The sequence below is a fragment of the Thunnus maccoyii genome, chromosome 22 (genome assembly GCF_910596095.1).
Source record: "Thunnus maccoyii chromosome 22, fThuMac1.1, whole genome shotgun sequence".
NCBI lineage: Eukaryota > Metazoa > Chordata > Actinopteri > Scombriformes > Scombridae > Thunnus > Thunnus maccoyii.
The window spans coordinates 19,391,944-19,409,626 of record NC_056554.1 but is presented as its reverse complement, the minus strand read 5'-3'; the positions used below and the strand labels follow the sequence as shown (position 1 = coordinate 19,409,626).

Here is a 17,683-nt window from a genome sequence, read left to right as displayed (position 1 = left end):
ACACACACACACACATACAAACACACACTTAAATCACACAAACACAGATAGAAAAAGACAAAAATTGGAGATTTTTTGGGGGGCTAAGCGTACCAAACACACATCTACATTCACATCAAGTGGGAACTTCTTCTGTGTGAAACGGACCACACACACAGACACACACACACACACACACATACCCACACACACACACACAGCTGTATTGTTGCATGTAGGGGTGAGTCAGAGCCTATCAGTGAAGCCAAACAATAATAAAAGTGGACCAGTGAAGTGTAAGGAATGGAATGCCAATCACACACACACACACACACACACACACACACACACACACACACACAAGCAGGCATGAGCGCGCACACACACACACACAAACACAGATAATTCAAGAAACAAAAGAAAGGCCCATTCAAACAAATTAGATCTCCAACACTCACAAATTCACATATGCATACCAGAACTGCACCTGCAAAACTGTGCCTGTACACACACACACACTAACACACACACACACACTAACACACACACATACACAAACACACATGTGCCGCTGCTACAGCAACCGCTGAAGTCAACAAGTGTAACAAACTTTAAACGCTCACACCAATTTACCGATTTATACGAAATAAAACACTGTAACTGCTGCAGAACTGGACGCTCATGTGACCCAGATCAAGGAAGACACGACATTAAAACACGCATAAAGTAATCAGGTTTTAATCCAGTTACAAAATGAGACATAAAAAAAAAAAATTTCCCCATAACCAACTTACTGGAAATGAGACAGAAAAACAGCTCCATCAGTGTCTTCTTTCTCATCCACAGCAGTGAAAAAGATCTTAATCGTTAAGAAGATATTATAAGAAACAGATGAAGGCTGCCCACCATCAGATATGCTGATAAGCTTATAAATTGTACCTTTTAGATAACCAGCCAACTATAAATACAACATACACAACTCTATTTTTACCACGATAAAGACAAGGATTCTTTTAAACATGAGGCACCACATTGCTTCAAATTACCAAAAAAAACGTCCTGCTTTCTGTTAAAGGATCTTAAAAACCATAAAATAAGTGTGTATCCACCAGACACTCCTGACTCTTTAGACCTTGAAAACTTGTCAATAATATGAGAGCGACTGATCAACAGTGTGTGAGATTAATTCGCCATGATTTACAACATTTTTCACGGGTTGGGCGAAGCTAAGAAGCTGTTTTTTTAAAGCTTTTTATCCTCTCAAAGCAAGCAAACAAACCTACATTGGCTTTAAAGTTCATAATTTAGTAGCCTTATTGGATGTGACTCGACAAATGAGAGTCTATCCGCCTCTGGGAAATGCTTCAAACGCCAATCTGTCTGACATTAAATAACAAACACAAAGCATGAATTCAAAGTATATTCACATCTAAAGAGAATAAACCGGTTTGCACAAAGCACTTCATGCAGCAGCGACGGACACAAAAACAGCAGAGGACAGCAGCCCACGGGGGGCTAGAGAAGCTTCTGTGTTTACATGTGTGTATTTGTTTGTGTGTGTGTGTGTGAATGCCGTAGCACTGAGGCAACACTGGAGCATTCCTATTTGCACGGTATTGTTCCAAGTATCTTTTGTCTTAACCAGGCTGGCACGGGGCGTAACTCTACTGCAATTCAAAGAAGGGCCTGTTTCCAGATTAAAAATAGCCGGCCTTCGCATGAGAACCGGGGGATTCCCCGCATGCAGATACATAGCTCCGTGTTTTCCATTTCGTCTCTGTCCGGTATCATCTCTAAACTATCTCTGATGTGATTTCCTGTCACCTCCGACGTGTCAGGAAAAAAAAAAAAGAGACCCAAACGATCCGAGTCATAAATTAATCTCATAAAGCTCAAAAACATCACATAAATCATTATCACAACCTTGTAATCGACCATTACACAATATTTCTCCCCTTGATGTGGGAGTTGTCTGGTAAAGTGTCAAATCAGGCTCTCCTACGATCATTACGGCGAAGGCTTGATGATATTCTGACATCTCTAACAGATGCCTTTAAACGCGTCTGACGCCCCAAAGACAGACGTTATCTCGCTATTGCTCAACTTCAAAAGGCAGCGCCACATACAGACAGATACAAATCAGCTAATTAGTAAAGAAAAGAACGTGTTATCGTTGCTATTTAGCTATTAAAGGCGTCGTATCATATTATGTATAACATCGTATTATATAGTATATTTAGCCAGGATTCCTCCCCTGCCTGGAGGTATTACAGTGTAATTTGTTAACCCACAGATTCTACACCGAAGCAACAACGTGTAGACCTTTTTAAAGCTTTAATAATAACCACTTAAGCTGCATTGGAATTTCTCCTAGAAACTATAGGCCTACTAAAGCTGAAGTGCCAGACGTTATGAGGGTTGTAAAAATGATACAGCAAATACCAGAAGATACCTCAACTGATGTTTTTGGTGACGCTGACTCACCAAAAAAAAGTCACAATTTGATCCTTTTGACATTTGGAACTCCTGATAACTCACTCAGTTTAGGTAAAAATGTCCTGCAAAAGCATCCCCAAGAATAAATATTGAGGAAATTCTGCTTTCTTTTTCATACACAGCCCAAGAAAGTGTAGTAAGGAGAAGCAAAGGTTTTGTGTTTCACCATTAAATTATCTTCCATTCTGGTGCAGGACAGATCCACCTGATGGAGGTTTTACCTGTGTTATTTATCACCCCAGTTTGAGCAGTGTTGAGCTCTCACCACCGAAGGGGGGGAAAGTGTGACACGTTTCAAATCATCTCACAGATGTTTTGCTCTCCCGTGGTGATGCATGGTAAGGCAGTTTCCTTCGGATGGAGCGGCGCTACAGTCTTAACGGGCCCCTCGCTGTGATTCATACATTGTCAGGATCATACATCAGTTTCCTGCTTCTCCTCTGCAGATTTTTTCCAAAAGTCCAATATACGCACTTCCCATGTTGAGTATTAGAACCGTCTGTATCATGTCTCTCTTTAGACCTCACCTCAACATACACCGGACAGAGTGTGTGCCAATATATCAGGCAGGTAGGCTGCTTTTTGCTGCCTCTTTATCTTACAACAGAGAAAGGAGGACAGAGATGTAGTGGATACTCGCAAGAATATGAGTTTAAATCTTGTCTCTATTGTCTATTACGCCTCCCCAATGAACACTTTTTATGAGACAGATGAGGATAAGTGTTGAAAGTTATGATTGGACTCGTCCTCATGCACTTTCCCCTGCTGGGACTCAGTGAACAATACAAAAACCTTGGGACAATTATTTTAATTAGCGATAAAGCTGTCAGGAAATGGTGAGAAATGCACATTATAAATTCCAAGAGTCAAAGATGATGTATTTATATGAAAACCAACATATCATCAGTTTATTGTCATATATAATGACGGAAAAACATCAAATCCTCACATCTGAGAAGCTGAAACCAGCTAATTTTTTGGCATATTCGCTTATCAAAATGACTAAAATGATTATTCGATCATCATAATAGCTGTAGATTAATATTCTACGGTTGCAGCTCTACATTAAACAACATGTTTCTGACACCAGATGCGTTTCTGTACGGGACACATGGCAACAAGTGTCACAAACATCAACCTCGTCAGTTTTCACTTCCAGTATCTGCAGCAGCGATGGTGACTCTACTAGAATAAAAGCTCAATTGTGCAAATATTGCTGCAAAAAAACCTGATGGATTACTACACTATCACTCAAGTATGTAAGAGGGGGGTAAGGTTGCTTTATTTTCACAGCTGGGAACCACAGGCACATTGCAAGTACTTACAGTAGTATTACATGTATATGATTATATCAGGAGATAAGAAAAAAAAATGGCTTAAGTGGAACCGCGGGGGATAGCCCACCTCCATCACTGACCCGCATACTTCACCTCTGCACACATCTGTAACCAAGCAGCTGCAGCCCCCTGACTACTTTCTGTCTACCGAAACGGCTCCAACATGTTCTTTTTTACGCACGCAATTTAACCCGTTTAGCTCGATAAACTCTTTCTGCTGCTGCTGCTTCTGCTGCTGCTGCTGGACAAACAAACTGCTTACACTCTTCTGCACTGATTGCTTGTAAATTCCGGATTGCATTGTTTAACAAGTTCGGTCAGGCGAAGCTGTTTTCCAAGAGCCTGACAAGACAGAAAGCGGGGGCGAAAAGACTGTTTTTTTTCCTCCTAACCTCCCCTAGAGACGGTTTACTGCCTTATCGAAAGTTTCACTTCATCTCCTGCAGTCTGCTATAACATTCCTATAATATTTCTATGCTGATCGTCTCTGCGTGTTCTTATGTTTTATGATCTCTCTATAAGTCTCCTATAATGTACCAACACATAAACGTGTGCACTCCTGGACATTGCGTACAAAAGTCAGTCGTGCAAATTTGGACATGTTTTGGTGTTTTTATAGTGTCTCTATAATAATAATAAGAGTGATTATGTGTCATTCAGTTGGGAAAGTAAACTCGTGCTGATGTTTCTTGCCAGTTAAGTGAACAATAGCGAATCTGTGCAGACTTTTACTCCCTGTAGAGGTAAAACAAGCCTTCAAAACATCCCAAAGTACAGCATGTGAACTCTAAACGTAAAGGAAACCAGCTTTTACCTGTGATATGGACATGTTCAGGTAGACAAAGAGGCCGGTGGTGGAGGCAATCTGCAGCACCACCACCACAATCACCACCATCGCCACCCACATCTTGGACGGTGCTTCCCGGCGCCCCGTCCCGCTCGGCACGCCGGCCGGGACCATCATGTATGCGGTTGACTCGCTGCTCACCGATCTGAAATAATCCTGGTGCTGCTGCTGTGCGCTCGGAGTGGCCATGGCATTCCCGACGCATGAGTAGAACCATAAAACCAAGGGAACAAGCAAAAAACAACAACGGCCAACAATCAGCCTCCCAGACTTGACCGACTGACCGAAAATTGGAGCAAAATTAGATCTCCATGCGTCCGCTGCCAATGGAGCTTTTCATGGAGCAACGAGGGGGAGGAGGATGAGGAGAAGGAGAGAGGAGAGCTGCTGAACAGGCAGGCACAAAAAAGCAAAGAAAAGACGAGCTGAAAAGTCAAAGTTTGGATCTGGCCATGTCTGCTCAGCACTCAGCTGCTGCGTAAAGTGGGGTTGGAGCTGCTGGAAGACGCAGCGCTGCACTGATGGGCTGCAACCGAGAGAGACTAGCAAAGAGGGGCTGGCTTAACCTCTTCATCACCCTGGAGCTGTGGAAGAATGCTCTCTCTCTCCCTCTCTCTCCCTCTCTCTCTCTCTCTCTCTCTCTCTCTTTCTCTTTCACACAGTTTTCTTTCAGTTTCAACGGTGCTTTCTAGGCATATATTGCCCAAGCAGAGCATAACAACAACAAAAAAAGCAATAAAAACAGATACATATTTTCACATAACTCAATTAACCCAAATATGCAAATTTACACTTTAAAAAAAGTGACATAAATTGATATATTTTGTGTGAATTTGGTTTGGCTAGATTGATTAATTGGTGTAGGTAGGTGCAGGAGGAGCTGGCAGAGGGCGCTCTCTCTCTCTCTATTTGACTCCTAACAATTCAAGACTTTGCAGCAGTGAAGATATGAGGTCACTGGACTGAAATAGTGCAGAAACAATTAGACCCGATCAGAGAGTTTATTCAGATAACAATCAGCAACAATTTTGATAACTGATTGTTTTAGTCATTTTTAAGCGAAGCTTCCGGGTTCTCAAATGGGAATATGTCATACAGAGTATAGTTGGGTTATGGACTGCTGATCCAACAAAATAAGCAATTTTTCACTGTTTTTTGACATTTTATGAACTAAATGTTTCATAGATTAACCAAAAAAAGATAATTAAATATGGAATTCTTTGTTGCAGTATGATTGAAGCTTTTTTTTTAATTTTTTTAAAGGGATTTCTTCATCTTTAATAATAGAAATAAGTCCAAACAGTTGTCCTCTCTCTTTCTGTTAATCTTTGTGTTTTCTGAGCAGCTACCTCCAGGGTTTGCATCTGTGGTCTATTTTAGAGCTTTACACTGTTTGAGAGCAAATATTTGCCCAGTACCCTCCAGTTTATCAGCCACGATTAAATATTTGAACTTCAGTTTCCAAAAACATCACAGAGCTACAGTCAAAGCTGCTGACTTCATTGTTAGCGGATGAGACGTTAACTCACAGGGTGATGAATACAATATCTAGATTTTATTGCTGTCTGCAGACAAAAAAAAAAGAAAGAAGTAATTGCATCGTCTCCAAAGCCCCCATCCTGCCTTAAATCACTGTAAAATAGAGCAGTGAGTATCAGCTTTGTCATCTTGGCTTACGCACATAGTCATGACGCAGCTCATATTTTCCCCCTAAGAAAGACAATAAGTGGTTTAAAGGAAGGAGACAGGCAAAAAGCATGTTTACAGCTCAGCTCTAAACAACGGTCTTTCCTTTGTTTCCTTTCCATCACCGCAAACAGCTGGGAAGCAGTGTGTGTGTGTGTGCCGTCATAGCTGCTTATCGAAGATGAGAAGCAGACGAGCCGGCGGAGGAGATGAGGTTGAGTCTCTGCCAGATAGGCAACTCTGGATGGGACTTTTCTCCTCTTCAGACTTTGGTTAGAAGAAGTAATCATTTCCAGGGACAGGAGCAAATGAGGTTCAAACCAAGTCAAGAGTGAGACCCCAAAGAGTTGATTCCAGTCGCCTGTAGCTCTGTTCTCTTTCTAGTGAAGAATAGGTGATATTTGTTGGAGTAAAACTCGCCAGCATCGCAATCCAAGGGTGAAAGATGGTGCCGAATGCAGGTGCGATCCACAAAAGTTCTCTTTAAAGCAAACCCCGATGAAATCCACCTGTGTAGCCTGAGCCAGATGTGAAAGCCATCCGTTCCAATGGACTGGGACTTGACATGCCCGTTCTTTTAATACAAATCTTCATGGTCAGGAAGGGGATGTTGTGGTCTGCAGACGAGACAGAATCAAATTTGCACTGATGGAAATATCTAAACACAGATGGTTAAAGCAACAACATTAAAATAGAGAGAAGGGAAGTAATCAAATGCTTTCCATGTCTACAAAAACCATTTGTTTTAATAGAAATGACATTGTTTTGGGTTAGAAGTCGACTCCTCGAGGGCTGATTCTGCAAACAACTGTTGAGGGTGTCTTTGTCTGGATGGTATTGCGCTACTGTAAGGTCATAAATTTGACCCCCGACAGAGAACAGTTACTTAACTGCACTGATGTCGCTTGCAACTATCCCAGTGACATTTACAGAGGAGCAAATAATCCTATTTGGTAATACTGTGGCTGAATTGCTGTAAAATTAGCTCCTTCTCCTCTCATTAAATCACAAAGCAGCCAGAAAGCTGTCTTGCCGGGAGAGAAAGTTCACCACTAACAACATCCTCCGGGAAGACCTCCGAAACAGAGATGCCAAGGCCAGAGGGGATGTTTTGTTGATCTAATGTGATACTTCACCTAAAATCTATCTTTTGAGAATGATACAAAGGCTGTGGTGAGTTTGGATTCACAGCAGTTGATACTGTAGATCTCACACTGGATAAAAGTAACAAAGCATCAATAGAGACGTCTCAAACTACTCCTTCGGCAAAGTGCGCTCCTCTAAGATCCATCCGTGAGCTTGATGCAGGCGACTTGACGGGGTCGTGTGAGATTGTCCGTCCAAGAAAAACGACAGCATCAGTCAGCAAATGCTTAAAAATGACTATGTTCAAGTGACAAAGACCTCTACTGGCTGTGGGAAATATGACTCCGACCCGTCACGAGCCAAGAAGGAAATTGTTTTATGGTTTTCGTAGAGCCACAGAGTCCACCAGTGAGGAGGCAGACGGTGGCTGAATGACACAGGAGACCACTATTCGCTTCCTGTCTCCCACTGACAGTGTTGGTTTTCTTTGAAACATGGCCATAATCATTCTTTTAACCTTAATCAAACTTTATTTTAACCCCAACCGCAATCTCCCACCAACAATAACCAAGTTGTTTTTGTGCCTAAACCTAACCGAACCTTAACCGCACTGGAGTCACATCAGAAAATGGGTTTTTATTTTTGCAGCTGCAATTTTCGCGGTTTTTCAAAGGAACTGACAAATTAATTGGCATACGGATGAACAGCAGGGAAGTGAATAACGCTGCAGGAAAGAGCCAGGGATGTGGCAACTACTTCACCTTTACGGTAACGACAATAAAGACAATAAACCTTTTGTTTCACATTTCCAAATCCGAGTGACGTGTCTTTTAAGGCTACAAATTCTTTAGAAGGAAACAATGCTTATCAATAATTAATCATTCTTCTTTACTATCTGTTACCAAGGAAGGAAAACACAGCAGAGTCTCTGGTGGCCCATTGCTCACACAGTGTTAAAAAGGAGGTTGAGGTTGCATTCTCCAGTCCGCGACTCACTCAGATTTATGAACTTGGAGCCGGTAGCCAATGGTACCCTCGTAAAATAGACTGATGTGTGCTCAGCAGCCTTGAAATGCTGCTCTCATAACCACCTACGCTGAAACCGAAGATAGATAGGAATCAAACCTGGGTCCAATAGTATTTCCAGATTTTTCTGCTGATTTTGTCATCCAGAGAAGAATTCAGTGGATCCCACATTCTTCTTCTCTGGCAATGGAGCTGGAGGCTGCAAAGGAACATTTGCTGGTTTCATGCATTGCTAAAGGACACTTCAATGTGAGCGAATGATAGAGTGATACTTTCCCATCCACATTTTCCCAGATGGTCAAAGCACTGGAAAAACAGTCCTATCATTACCAGCCAATGTTTTTAACCTCTAGCCTACCGCCGCCCCGAAATCAAACCAACTTAATACTCCATCAAAAATGTTTTAAGAGTCAGAACATCAATATTTGAAAATCAATCTAATCTGACGCAACTCTATCTGAACTGTCCGATGCGGTCAACCAAACTCATCTGTAAAAGAAAGTGGAAACAAATGGTACAAGTTATTTCCAATGTTTTAACCTTGGTCCCATAATAATAGGGAAATAATACATCCACATGTCCAAGCTGTGTGATCCTGGCACGGCGCTTGGATGCAGTCAGAAAAGATAAAATGGATGTATTGGTGAAAAATAGTGGTAAGCAACAGTGCCGTCAGGAGTGATGAAGGGAAAGAAACATTGCCAAAACTAGAGTGAGGTGATGAATACTTCAGTTCTCTCACTGAATATTACAAAGTCTTGCCTTGAAAATCTGTGTAGGTAAGTATTTATCACTAAAAAAGTACATAAAACTGCTCTAAACAACATTTCTTAATTAACAATGGATCAAATCAAATGTGTGATGTGTGAGAAGGGTCTTCATTATGACAAAGAACACAGAGGATTCATCCGACTTTGCAGATACCCTCAGCTCTACGGAGCATTTTAGGGTCTTTCAGCTCATTGTTTTGGTTTTACAACCTGCAACTTTACTGTTGTGATTGGTTCCCCCCACTCTCACCACAAAAATCTCAATTAATACTGCTTTAAATTCCAAAATAAGAGGTATATACCCCTAAAATTGTTTAAGACACTTAATCAGTAAAGTTTATGTTAGCATATAGTCAATTATTGTTTCTGTTGGGTGGCTTGAACTTCCATAATATTTCATATTTTAGGAACTTCACCTGTTTTATAAACCTTATTCTACAAATATCAATGGACACATGCACATGCAGTGTTTCCAAAATTGTTCCCAAATGTTTCAACCTTTATGCGTCCTACAAATAAATTGGTAACTTCAAGTTTTACATGAATGTAGTTGAGTAATAAAACCTTAAAGAATTCAAATAAAGTGTACCTCAAAATTATATTCATGTATCATAGTTGAGTCAAAGCTCTTAAAAAAATTTATTTTCCTCCTCAGTTTCATAAAAAAAACACTTCTTATGGTGATGTATGGAGTTAATTTAGCTATACTTTTATACATCTGGTGGATAAGTCCTCTTTCACTAATATAAAGGGTGGATAAATTGAATCAAGGTGCGTTTAACCTCCCATAGGGCAGCAGACCGAGATTAAGTACCACTGCCATTATTTCCCATTACATGTAGAAACCCTCCTGCTATACATCCTCCTTGTGTCATCATGCCTTTTCCCTTTTTCCCTTTTTCCCCTTCTCCTCCCCTCAGTCCTCCCTCCTTTTCTGGCAGCGATCCTCCACCTGACAACACAACAAGCATTTATCCAGATGTATTTGTGCGTGTGTGTGTGTCCCCTCTGACACCACAGCTGTCCGCCCAGCCCCGCAGCTTATCTATGTGCATGTGCGTCACTGTGTGTGTGTGTGCGTGTGTGTGTGTGTGTGTGTGTGAGTGTGTCGGTCAGTTGGCGTCCCGTGGTGAGAAAACATAATAGTGATCAGTGGTGGGAGTTAAAAGTTCAGACTAAGCATTCCATGACATATTATGTATGGGAGCCAAGGGACACACTGCAGCCAGGTCAGTGTGTGTGTTTGTGTCGTGTGTGTGTGTGTGTGTGTGTGTGTGTTGTACGTCTTTTTGTCACATTTTATTCACATCAGAAACAACAACAACAACAAAAAAAAGGCTGTCAGAATTTTATAGGTTGCTTTTTTGCAAGATTTAGATTGAAGTTTGTGAACTCTGAACTAACTCAAAATGTTAAATCTGCATATTAAATCAAAATCTATTGAATTTGTGCTCTTTGTTTTGCATATCTGTGTGTTTTTTTTGCTAAATAATTTGTATATTGATTAAACTAAACCAGTCTTAATCTAAATAATTCAATATTTAATCTAAATGTTACATAAATATGACAACTAAATCTCAAAATTATATCACAATCTACAGTAAAAAGGACTATAACCAGGGATTACAGTTATGTTACTAGTGTGTGTTGATCCATTTTTGTCCCACCTAGATTAAATTGTCAATACAAACTCTACTGTTACTGTACACACACTATCTTTGTCCCGTCTCCCACTCACTCCATCTGTGCTGGAGATAGAGAACTGCTTTGTACTGTTTGCAGATCTGCATGTGTGTTCATGCATACAAACATAAAACAGCACACCTAAATCTGTGTGTGTGTTTTCCCCCCCTCCTGACCCTTATTCCCTTTTGACCTATTAAGTGTGTATTTGTTTTATTTTTTGAATATGCGAGCGAGGCATTGATGACTAAGAACAATAAAACTCTTTATTCAAAATTGCTCCTTCAAGGGTCACTCAAGCTGAATTTGGCATTCTCTGACTCAAGTAGTTAACAATAAAAAAAAGAAAAAAGAAAAACAAAGTATTTTATTCTTCTGCAGGATCACATCACTGTTTGGTTAAACGCTGTTGCTCCCTCCTCTTCTGGATCTGACCTCAGTAAGTAAGTGATTATGAAAATAAGTTTTCTTCAAGCCAGAACACAAATTCATCACAAATGCTGACACTCAGACCAATCCAGAAGATGAATGAATCACAAATAAAGATTTTCTTTTTCTGGCTCATTATAAGAGGAAATAACAGAATAAGTATCCAACATTGCAGTTTATGAAAGACAGACATGGTACACCACTGACTTTTAGTGGGAAACAAATACACATTTAATCTTTTATCACATTTTTAATTTATAGTTATCTCTTGATGGTGATCCTCAAAACATGTGTGAGGGATGTTTCAGTCTATGATGGAAATGAAAAATGCAAATAATATTCAAAAATAAAGTCTTTATTTCCAGCATTATATTTAGTACATATATACTGTACCATATACATATGTATATGGTACAGTATTACATTTAGCTGTATTACATTCTTAAGAAGACCTGAAGCAAAATAAACACATAATCAGCAGGACCAATATAGCATTATTTTTATAGAATAAATAACATTTTTTCCCCAAAATAGAAAACTTAATTGGCACCAATTGTTGTCATTTCATCACATGGGTGACCTCATGCTGAAAACACTCAGGGAACATTGCTCCTGTGCTGCCATCTAAAGGACATGTGCGGTTATTGCTGTTGGATCTCAATCAAAACTGCATTTACAATTGCACGAATCTGCTTGGCAATGCGCTCTTACATTCGTCTTGGAATAAAACCATTACCTCTGGTTCATCGTCCAGTATCTTAAATATACAGCTCCCAGGATAAACATGTCATAAAATGTGCCAAAGTTTGTTTTAACTGCGTGTCAAGCATCTCTTTGTTGGAACTGTGGTCAGTTTTTCCTAATAAAATAAACTTTTTGTCAAGATAGGCTTTCACTGAATTTCAGCGAGAAATAAATTCAGTCAAAAAATATTCCATTTCAGATTATGAAACAATATTATTGCAGTAAACCACACGTCAATGTAAATGTCAGCCAGTGACAGGTGTGGGTGGATATCAATATTTTTATTCTTTTCTGTATTTATCTGACTGTCTACATGCCAGTCATCACAAATATGATCCTATTAATAACATTAAAGAACTAGACAAGCATTTTAGCTTCATCGATGGAAGATGTGATGATGGTTTCAGCCAGCTGGTGGGCAAATAGATGAAGATCGCTACCGTCTGCTTTTTGCTCTCTGCTTTTGGCACGCAAGGCCCGGTCTATGATGTCATAGGAGAGAGACTCTGCAAAAGTCTCCATCACGGTTCCAAGTTGAGGTCCTCCTTCAAAATACTCTCTTGAGATATTATTTATAGACAGTGAGTGCATCAGATGCTCCATTAACTCCACCTGGGGGTCGTCGTTGGCAACGCCTGAGTCGTCCTCTTGGTCCTTCGGGGTGGGCGGAGGAGGGGACGGCAGGAACTCCTTTGCAAGGCCTCCTTTCAGCTTACGGGCGAAACTGTGTCTGCTCCTCTCGAGCTCGGGTAGAAGCGGAGTGGTAGGAGGGGCGTCGGGGTAGTCGAGAGATCCAACGATGGGGAGTCCCGACTGAGACAGAGGTGGATGACAGGGCTGGGTGTCTCTGGACGCCTGGAGTTCCACGTCCGAAACGTCCTTTTCTCTTCCAGATTCATCCGAAGAAGCCTGTCCACCATCCGTCTTCACCCCAGTTGGTCTTGAATTCTGGAAACCTTCTACATGATCCTCTATGTTTTGGCTTCTACACGCTTCCCTCAGAGCAGCCTCAATCACCACTGAGGCTAACTCTTCAGCTAACGTCTCCGGGTCTTGATTGAAACTGGAAAACCGCCAGTCCACCTCAGGTTCAACCATTTCCGTTTGGCCTAGAAGCGACTGTATTATGTTGTCAGCCATATTGTTGGCAAATTTCTCAATAGTCCCAACGTCTACGGGGCTGCTCTTGAGGCCTGCAGAAATGCCAGTTTCTTCTGGGGTGAGCTCCGGCACCATAGGATCTGGACTTACTGCCTGCATCGCATCCTGTGAGGATAAAAGCAATAATGTCGGTAAAAAATGAAAGAGATATTGTTTTTCCTGGAGTCATTTTTCCTAGCAAGAATATGGGGAAGGCCAGTACATGGAATAAGCATAGAAATGAATCCAAAGATGGTTTGAACCTCTGCCTAGTTCTTATAATTAGATCGTTTTGAATTTTTTTTTCTTTAAATATTGCTTGCCAGCATCTTCAGTTAAAGCCAGGCAGCACATAAATATTTCCCCTAAATGGTGCTGCATTTCCTTCTATGTCTCTACCCTGCAAATATTTCCACATTCCTTGCCTGTTTCAGATTATAGTGATAGATAGAAGCGATAGATAAGCTACATATTGAAAGAATGTTGTATGTATAAGACACTGCACAGAAGAGAAAGTGTAATCAGGACTGATGTAAAAACAGAGGAAGAAAACAGACGGACAGAAAGAACAGAAAGTCCCCTCACACAGCCTCAGATGGAAAGTAAGATTGAGGTCTCCAACCACAGCCTGTCACCATATGAGCTGTCAGCAAGCCAGGATGTGACAAGCAGGAAGTTCAGCTCGCTATTAGATTACGCAAAAAACGAAAAAGAAAAAAAAACCAGCTGGCCTCTGCAGCAGCAACCTGTCCCTTTTTCTAAACTCGGTTTTTGCAGGCATCTGTAATTCATGGGGATAGAGCTTTGTTTAGTAATTGCAGCTTTAAGTTGGTCAAACAGAAATGGAGCAAAGCAAATGTTGCACAGAAAAGTATTATGTTGTTGACCACTGATTCATACATGAAATAAGACATCTACATCAGCATAACGGTATTAAAAAAAAAAAAAAAGGCTTTGAAAAGAAACATGTGCCTCTTTGTTTTACAAGGCTTGATTCAGCAAATAAGGGTGTCAGTTTTCACGAGGACTCCAACTGCAGTTATTGATATGAAATAACATGGAAACTCATAGCTGTTATTGCTCTCCAGGGCATGGATTCACAAAGCTGTGTTGATAGGTATTTTTAGTACTGTATTGGTTAGTTTTATGAATAAAGACCAAACAGTTTGACTGTTTTGCTCTTGGGTTTTTTTTTTATATTAGTTTTTTCCTCCTAGCTTTAAAAATAATTCTCCACTTTGGCTTGAAATTGTTTCGGAAACCTTCATGGCATGTTTATTCACACATTTTGTGAGAAAAACGGATCAGAAAGACAATGAGAAGGTAACCGCAAAATGAACTTAACACCCTGAACTACTGCTGTGGCATCACTATGTCTTTTAATGCAGCCACGGGTTTCCGAATCAACATTTCACGTCCATCGTGTGATCACGGTTTCAAGTTTAGCTTTTGCCAAGATGATTTGATATGAATTTAATTCAAATTTTCTAGGATGTAACACCTTCCTCGTGTGATGATTTCTTTCACACGCACTCTTTTTCCTCTCTCAGCTCCTTCTTTATGCTGCTAAAGCGAATGACCTTGTCTGCAGCGCTAGAGGTATTGACTTTACCAAATGACTCCAGTATGTTTGTGTGCGTGTTAGAAAAAAAACAACAAAAAAAAAAAAACACAGTGTGTCACAGCGTTATCCTGCCATTATTCACTCAGTGGACCACAGCCGGGGTTCAAAATGGACGGGGCTCAAAGAGGAGGACGAGATAGAGAATGAATCGCAGATGTGGAACAAATTACAGCTAAAACAAAGAATGTTTTCCCTTGGCAATCCGACTTGGACATCCTGATGGGCAGAGGAACATTTATGGGATGAGGATGCTTCTTTGCTACCTCGGTGTGTCTGCGCTACACGACCCTGTCTAAACAGAAAGTCAGTTTGATGCTAAATGCTCATTTGTTGAAGCCAAAACAGATCACCTCACTTTCAGTCTTCTCTAAAGATCCAGACAGGGTTTCTACATTGCCTCTTACAGCAAGTCGGACAAAGGCCAGTTAGTCAATATGTTGCAAAATATTGTTGGAAATGCAATTCAATTGACCTTTTATTAAAACCAGATTTCATACACACCCATGTCAGTATTTTTTAATGTATTGTGACAAATCCAAAGAGTTTTAGAAGCCACTTTTCCTAATAAATTGCCAAAAAGTATTTACACAAGTCATATCTTTGGTTTTCTGTTTGTAAGAAATTAGTCAAGGTTTGTTAGCCCAATAAAAAGTGGATAAGACCAGAGATTTAACACTACAAATACAGATAAGACAAGAAATTATACAAAGTTTCCCTGACTAAAAAAGAGATTTAAAGGATTATGAAGTATGGCAGATCAAAAGGGCAACTTCTGATTTACTGTGATACCTGGCAAGACACAGAAAGCATCTTGAGGGCCAACTGGATGACATCAAAGCCACAAGTTACATAAATGTACCAGAAAATATGAAAAAGTCAGACAGCCAATGCTGCCTGCAGTTTTACTTACCAGTTACTAACAGTTTACTCTGTGGTGTCTCAAGTGCGAATGACTCTACACGGAAATGGTTTTATAAATAAAGTTTTACTCACTTCCTGCGTGCGTCCTGTGTGTGCGTGCGTGTGTGTGTGTGTGTGTGTGACAGACAGAGATAGTAAGAGGAAGTGTATTTCTGCATGGGTTGATCTGTTAAAAGTAACATGCACCAATGACAACTGCACCTGACATCATAAAGCTAGTTTAACGGGAAATTATTCTGTCTATTTCTTATTATTTATTCTTGTTCATGAGGTCAAACTAATAAAAGAGAGCATGAGAGCAAGAGGGAGAGGAGATGAATGGCTGGGGAGGACGAAATGATGCAGAGAAGGGAAAGCACCTCAGCCAGATAGTATTTTTTACAGTACTTTTATGGTTTTACTTCAGTTTGGTGCACAGCAATAGCCGGAAAATTTAAACAATCCCCTCAAACTGTACGGTTTTTACTTCCATGACCCTGAGTTTAGTGTCCAAACCTCAATGGTGCAGATTTCTTAGCAGCTTTAACCAAATCCTAAGAACTGTAAAAAACTATTGCTCTCAGCTCTAATGGAGACACAAGCAATCTGGACAAAGCTGCTCTCATGTGAAGGCTTTTTGTCTTGGATGAGGAGAACTGGGAGGGGAGATGAAATAAAAGCAGCGTTGTGAGATGATATCTCTCTGTAGACTTCATTAGACGCCAGATTGCACTGCCTGAACCGTAACCCTTGAAGCTGCGTTAGAGTATCCTGTCCAAATAAAGTGAACATGGAGTGATTGTTACTGGACTCAGGGGCTTGTTTATTTTGTGTGTGTGTGTGTGTGTCTGTGTATTGAAACTGTTGGTTTTGTGCAACACATTGAAGTGAAATAAATACCAAGGGATGTTTGTTCACTTTTGCAGTTTAATGATATTGGGTCCAGAGAGAGTTTATGGTGTGTTGAAGATGTATTCAGAAATGACATAGCCCTGTATGGCATTAATATTACAGTAATGATCTCATCTCTTGTAATCCAGAGGACAACTCCTCCCAAACTCTTCTGGCAACTGGACGGACATTAGCTGCCATCTTCCCCCCAGTGTTTATCCCACGGATCCTGAACTTGCCCTCTGGATGCATGAATGTGATTTGCAATTTTATGACCCTCTATTATCCAGACTGTTAATGCAGTTAAATTCCGTGTTGTGAGACCAAGTAGACCCATTGTGCTCTTTAAGCTCCAGTTCAGGAAATTCTTATCTGTGCGCTGATTGCTCAACACGATAATTTAAATAGACTTTAAGGGTCATTTCAGTCTTGTATGACAGCCTAAAGAGAAATCATGACATGCCAGATCTGTATTATGTTGGAAAACCAGTAAAACTAAAACATAAAAAGAAAAAAAATATACCCTCTGACATGCAGAGCCTGTGAGAATACTTGGTGTATTGTGCAATTCTGTGTTATATACTGTATTGCACATCATCTTATTTATCCTAGCTGTGAGCTGCCAACTGGGAAAGCTGTTGATGTAACCCTGCTAGTGCTAAACATGGGACGTGCTAGCTCACTTGGAATCACAAATAGTGCATGAATGAACTCATGAAAGTTATTCTTGTGAGTGCTGCAAATGAAACGAATCAACAAATGTCACCAAGCACCAAAAATATAAATTAAAAACAAAAATTTTATCTGTTGTAATGTAATCACCTCTCTGCACTCTCACACGTTAAGTCAGGGTGCTAAGATTTGAGAATTAAATAATCGTTATCATCAGTTAAATGGAAATCATTGAAACAATATTAAGATAAATAAATAAAGAAAACAAATATTGACTTGTGAGTAGTGTGAATGCATACAAAACGCCATTTTTTCCATCTTGTAGAACTAAATTTATGATGTAAAAAACACACATTATACAGTATATTCAGGA

General features: G+C 40.3%; 2 protein-coding genes across 2 annotated transcripts in view; both read right to left on the bottom strand.

Moving 5' to 3' along the window:
• tnfsf10l (TNF superfamily member 10, like) overlaps nt 1–5,230 on the bottom strand; it is a 69,299-nt gene extending 64,069 nt beyond the window's left edge. Inside the window, exon 1 of the mRNA XM_042400882.1 lies at nt 4,627–5,230. Coding sequence (XP_042256816.1) covers nt 4,627–4,848 — 222 coding nt within the window. The 5' untranslated portion in view covers nt 4,849–5,230. The remainder of the gene's footprint in view (nt 1–4,626) is intronic.
• A 6,513-nt stretch (nt 5,231–11,743) lies between these two features.
• Nucleotides 11,744–15,782, bottom strand: si:dkey-171c9.3 (A-kinase anchor protein 11). Its single transcript, XM_042401180.1, has 2 exons — nt 15,758–15,782; nt 11,744–13,349 (listed from the first exon to the last, which is right to left on the bottom strand). The coding sequence occupies exon 2, from the start codon at nt 13,341–13,343 to the stop codon at nt 12,441–12,443; it is 903 nt and encodes a 300-aa protein (XP_042257114.1). The 5' UTR covers nt 13,344–13,349; nt 15,758–15,782; the 3' UTR covers nt 11,744–12,440.
• Nucleotides 15,783–17,683: the final 1,901 nt, after the last annotated feature.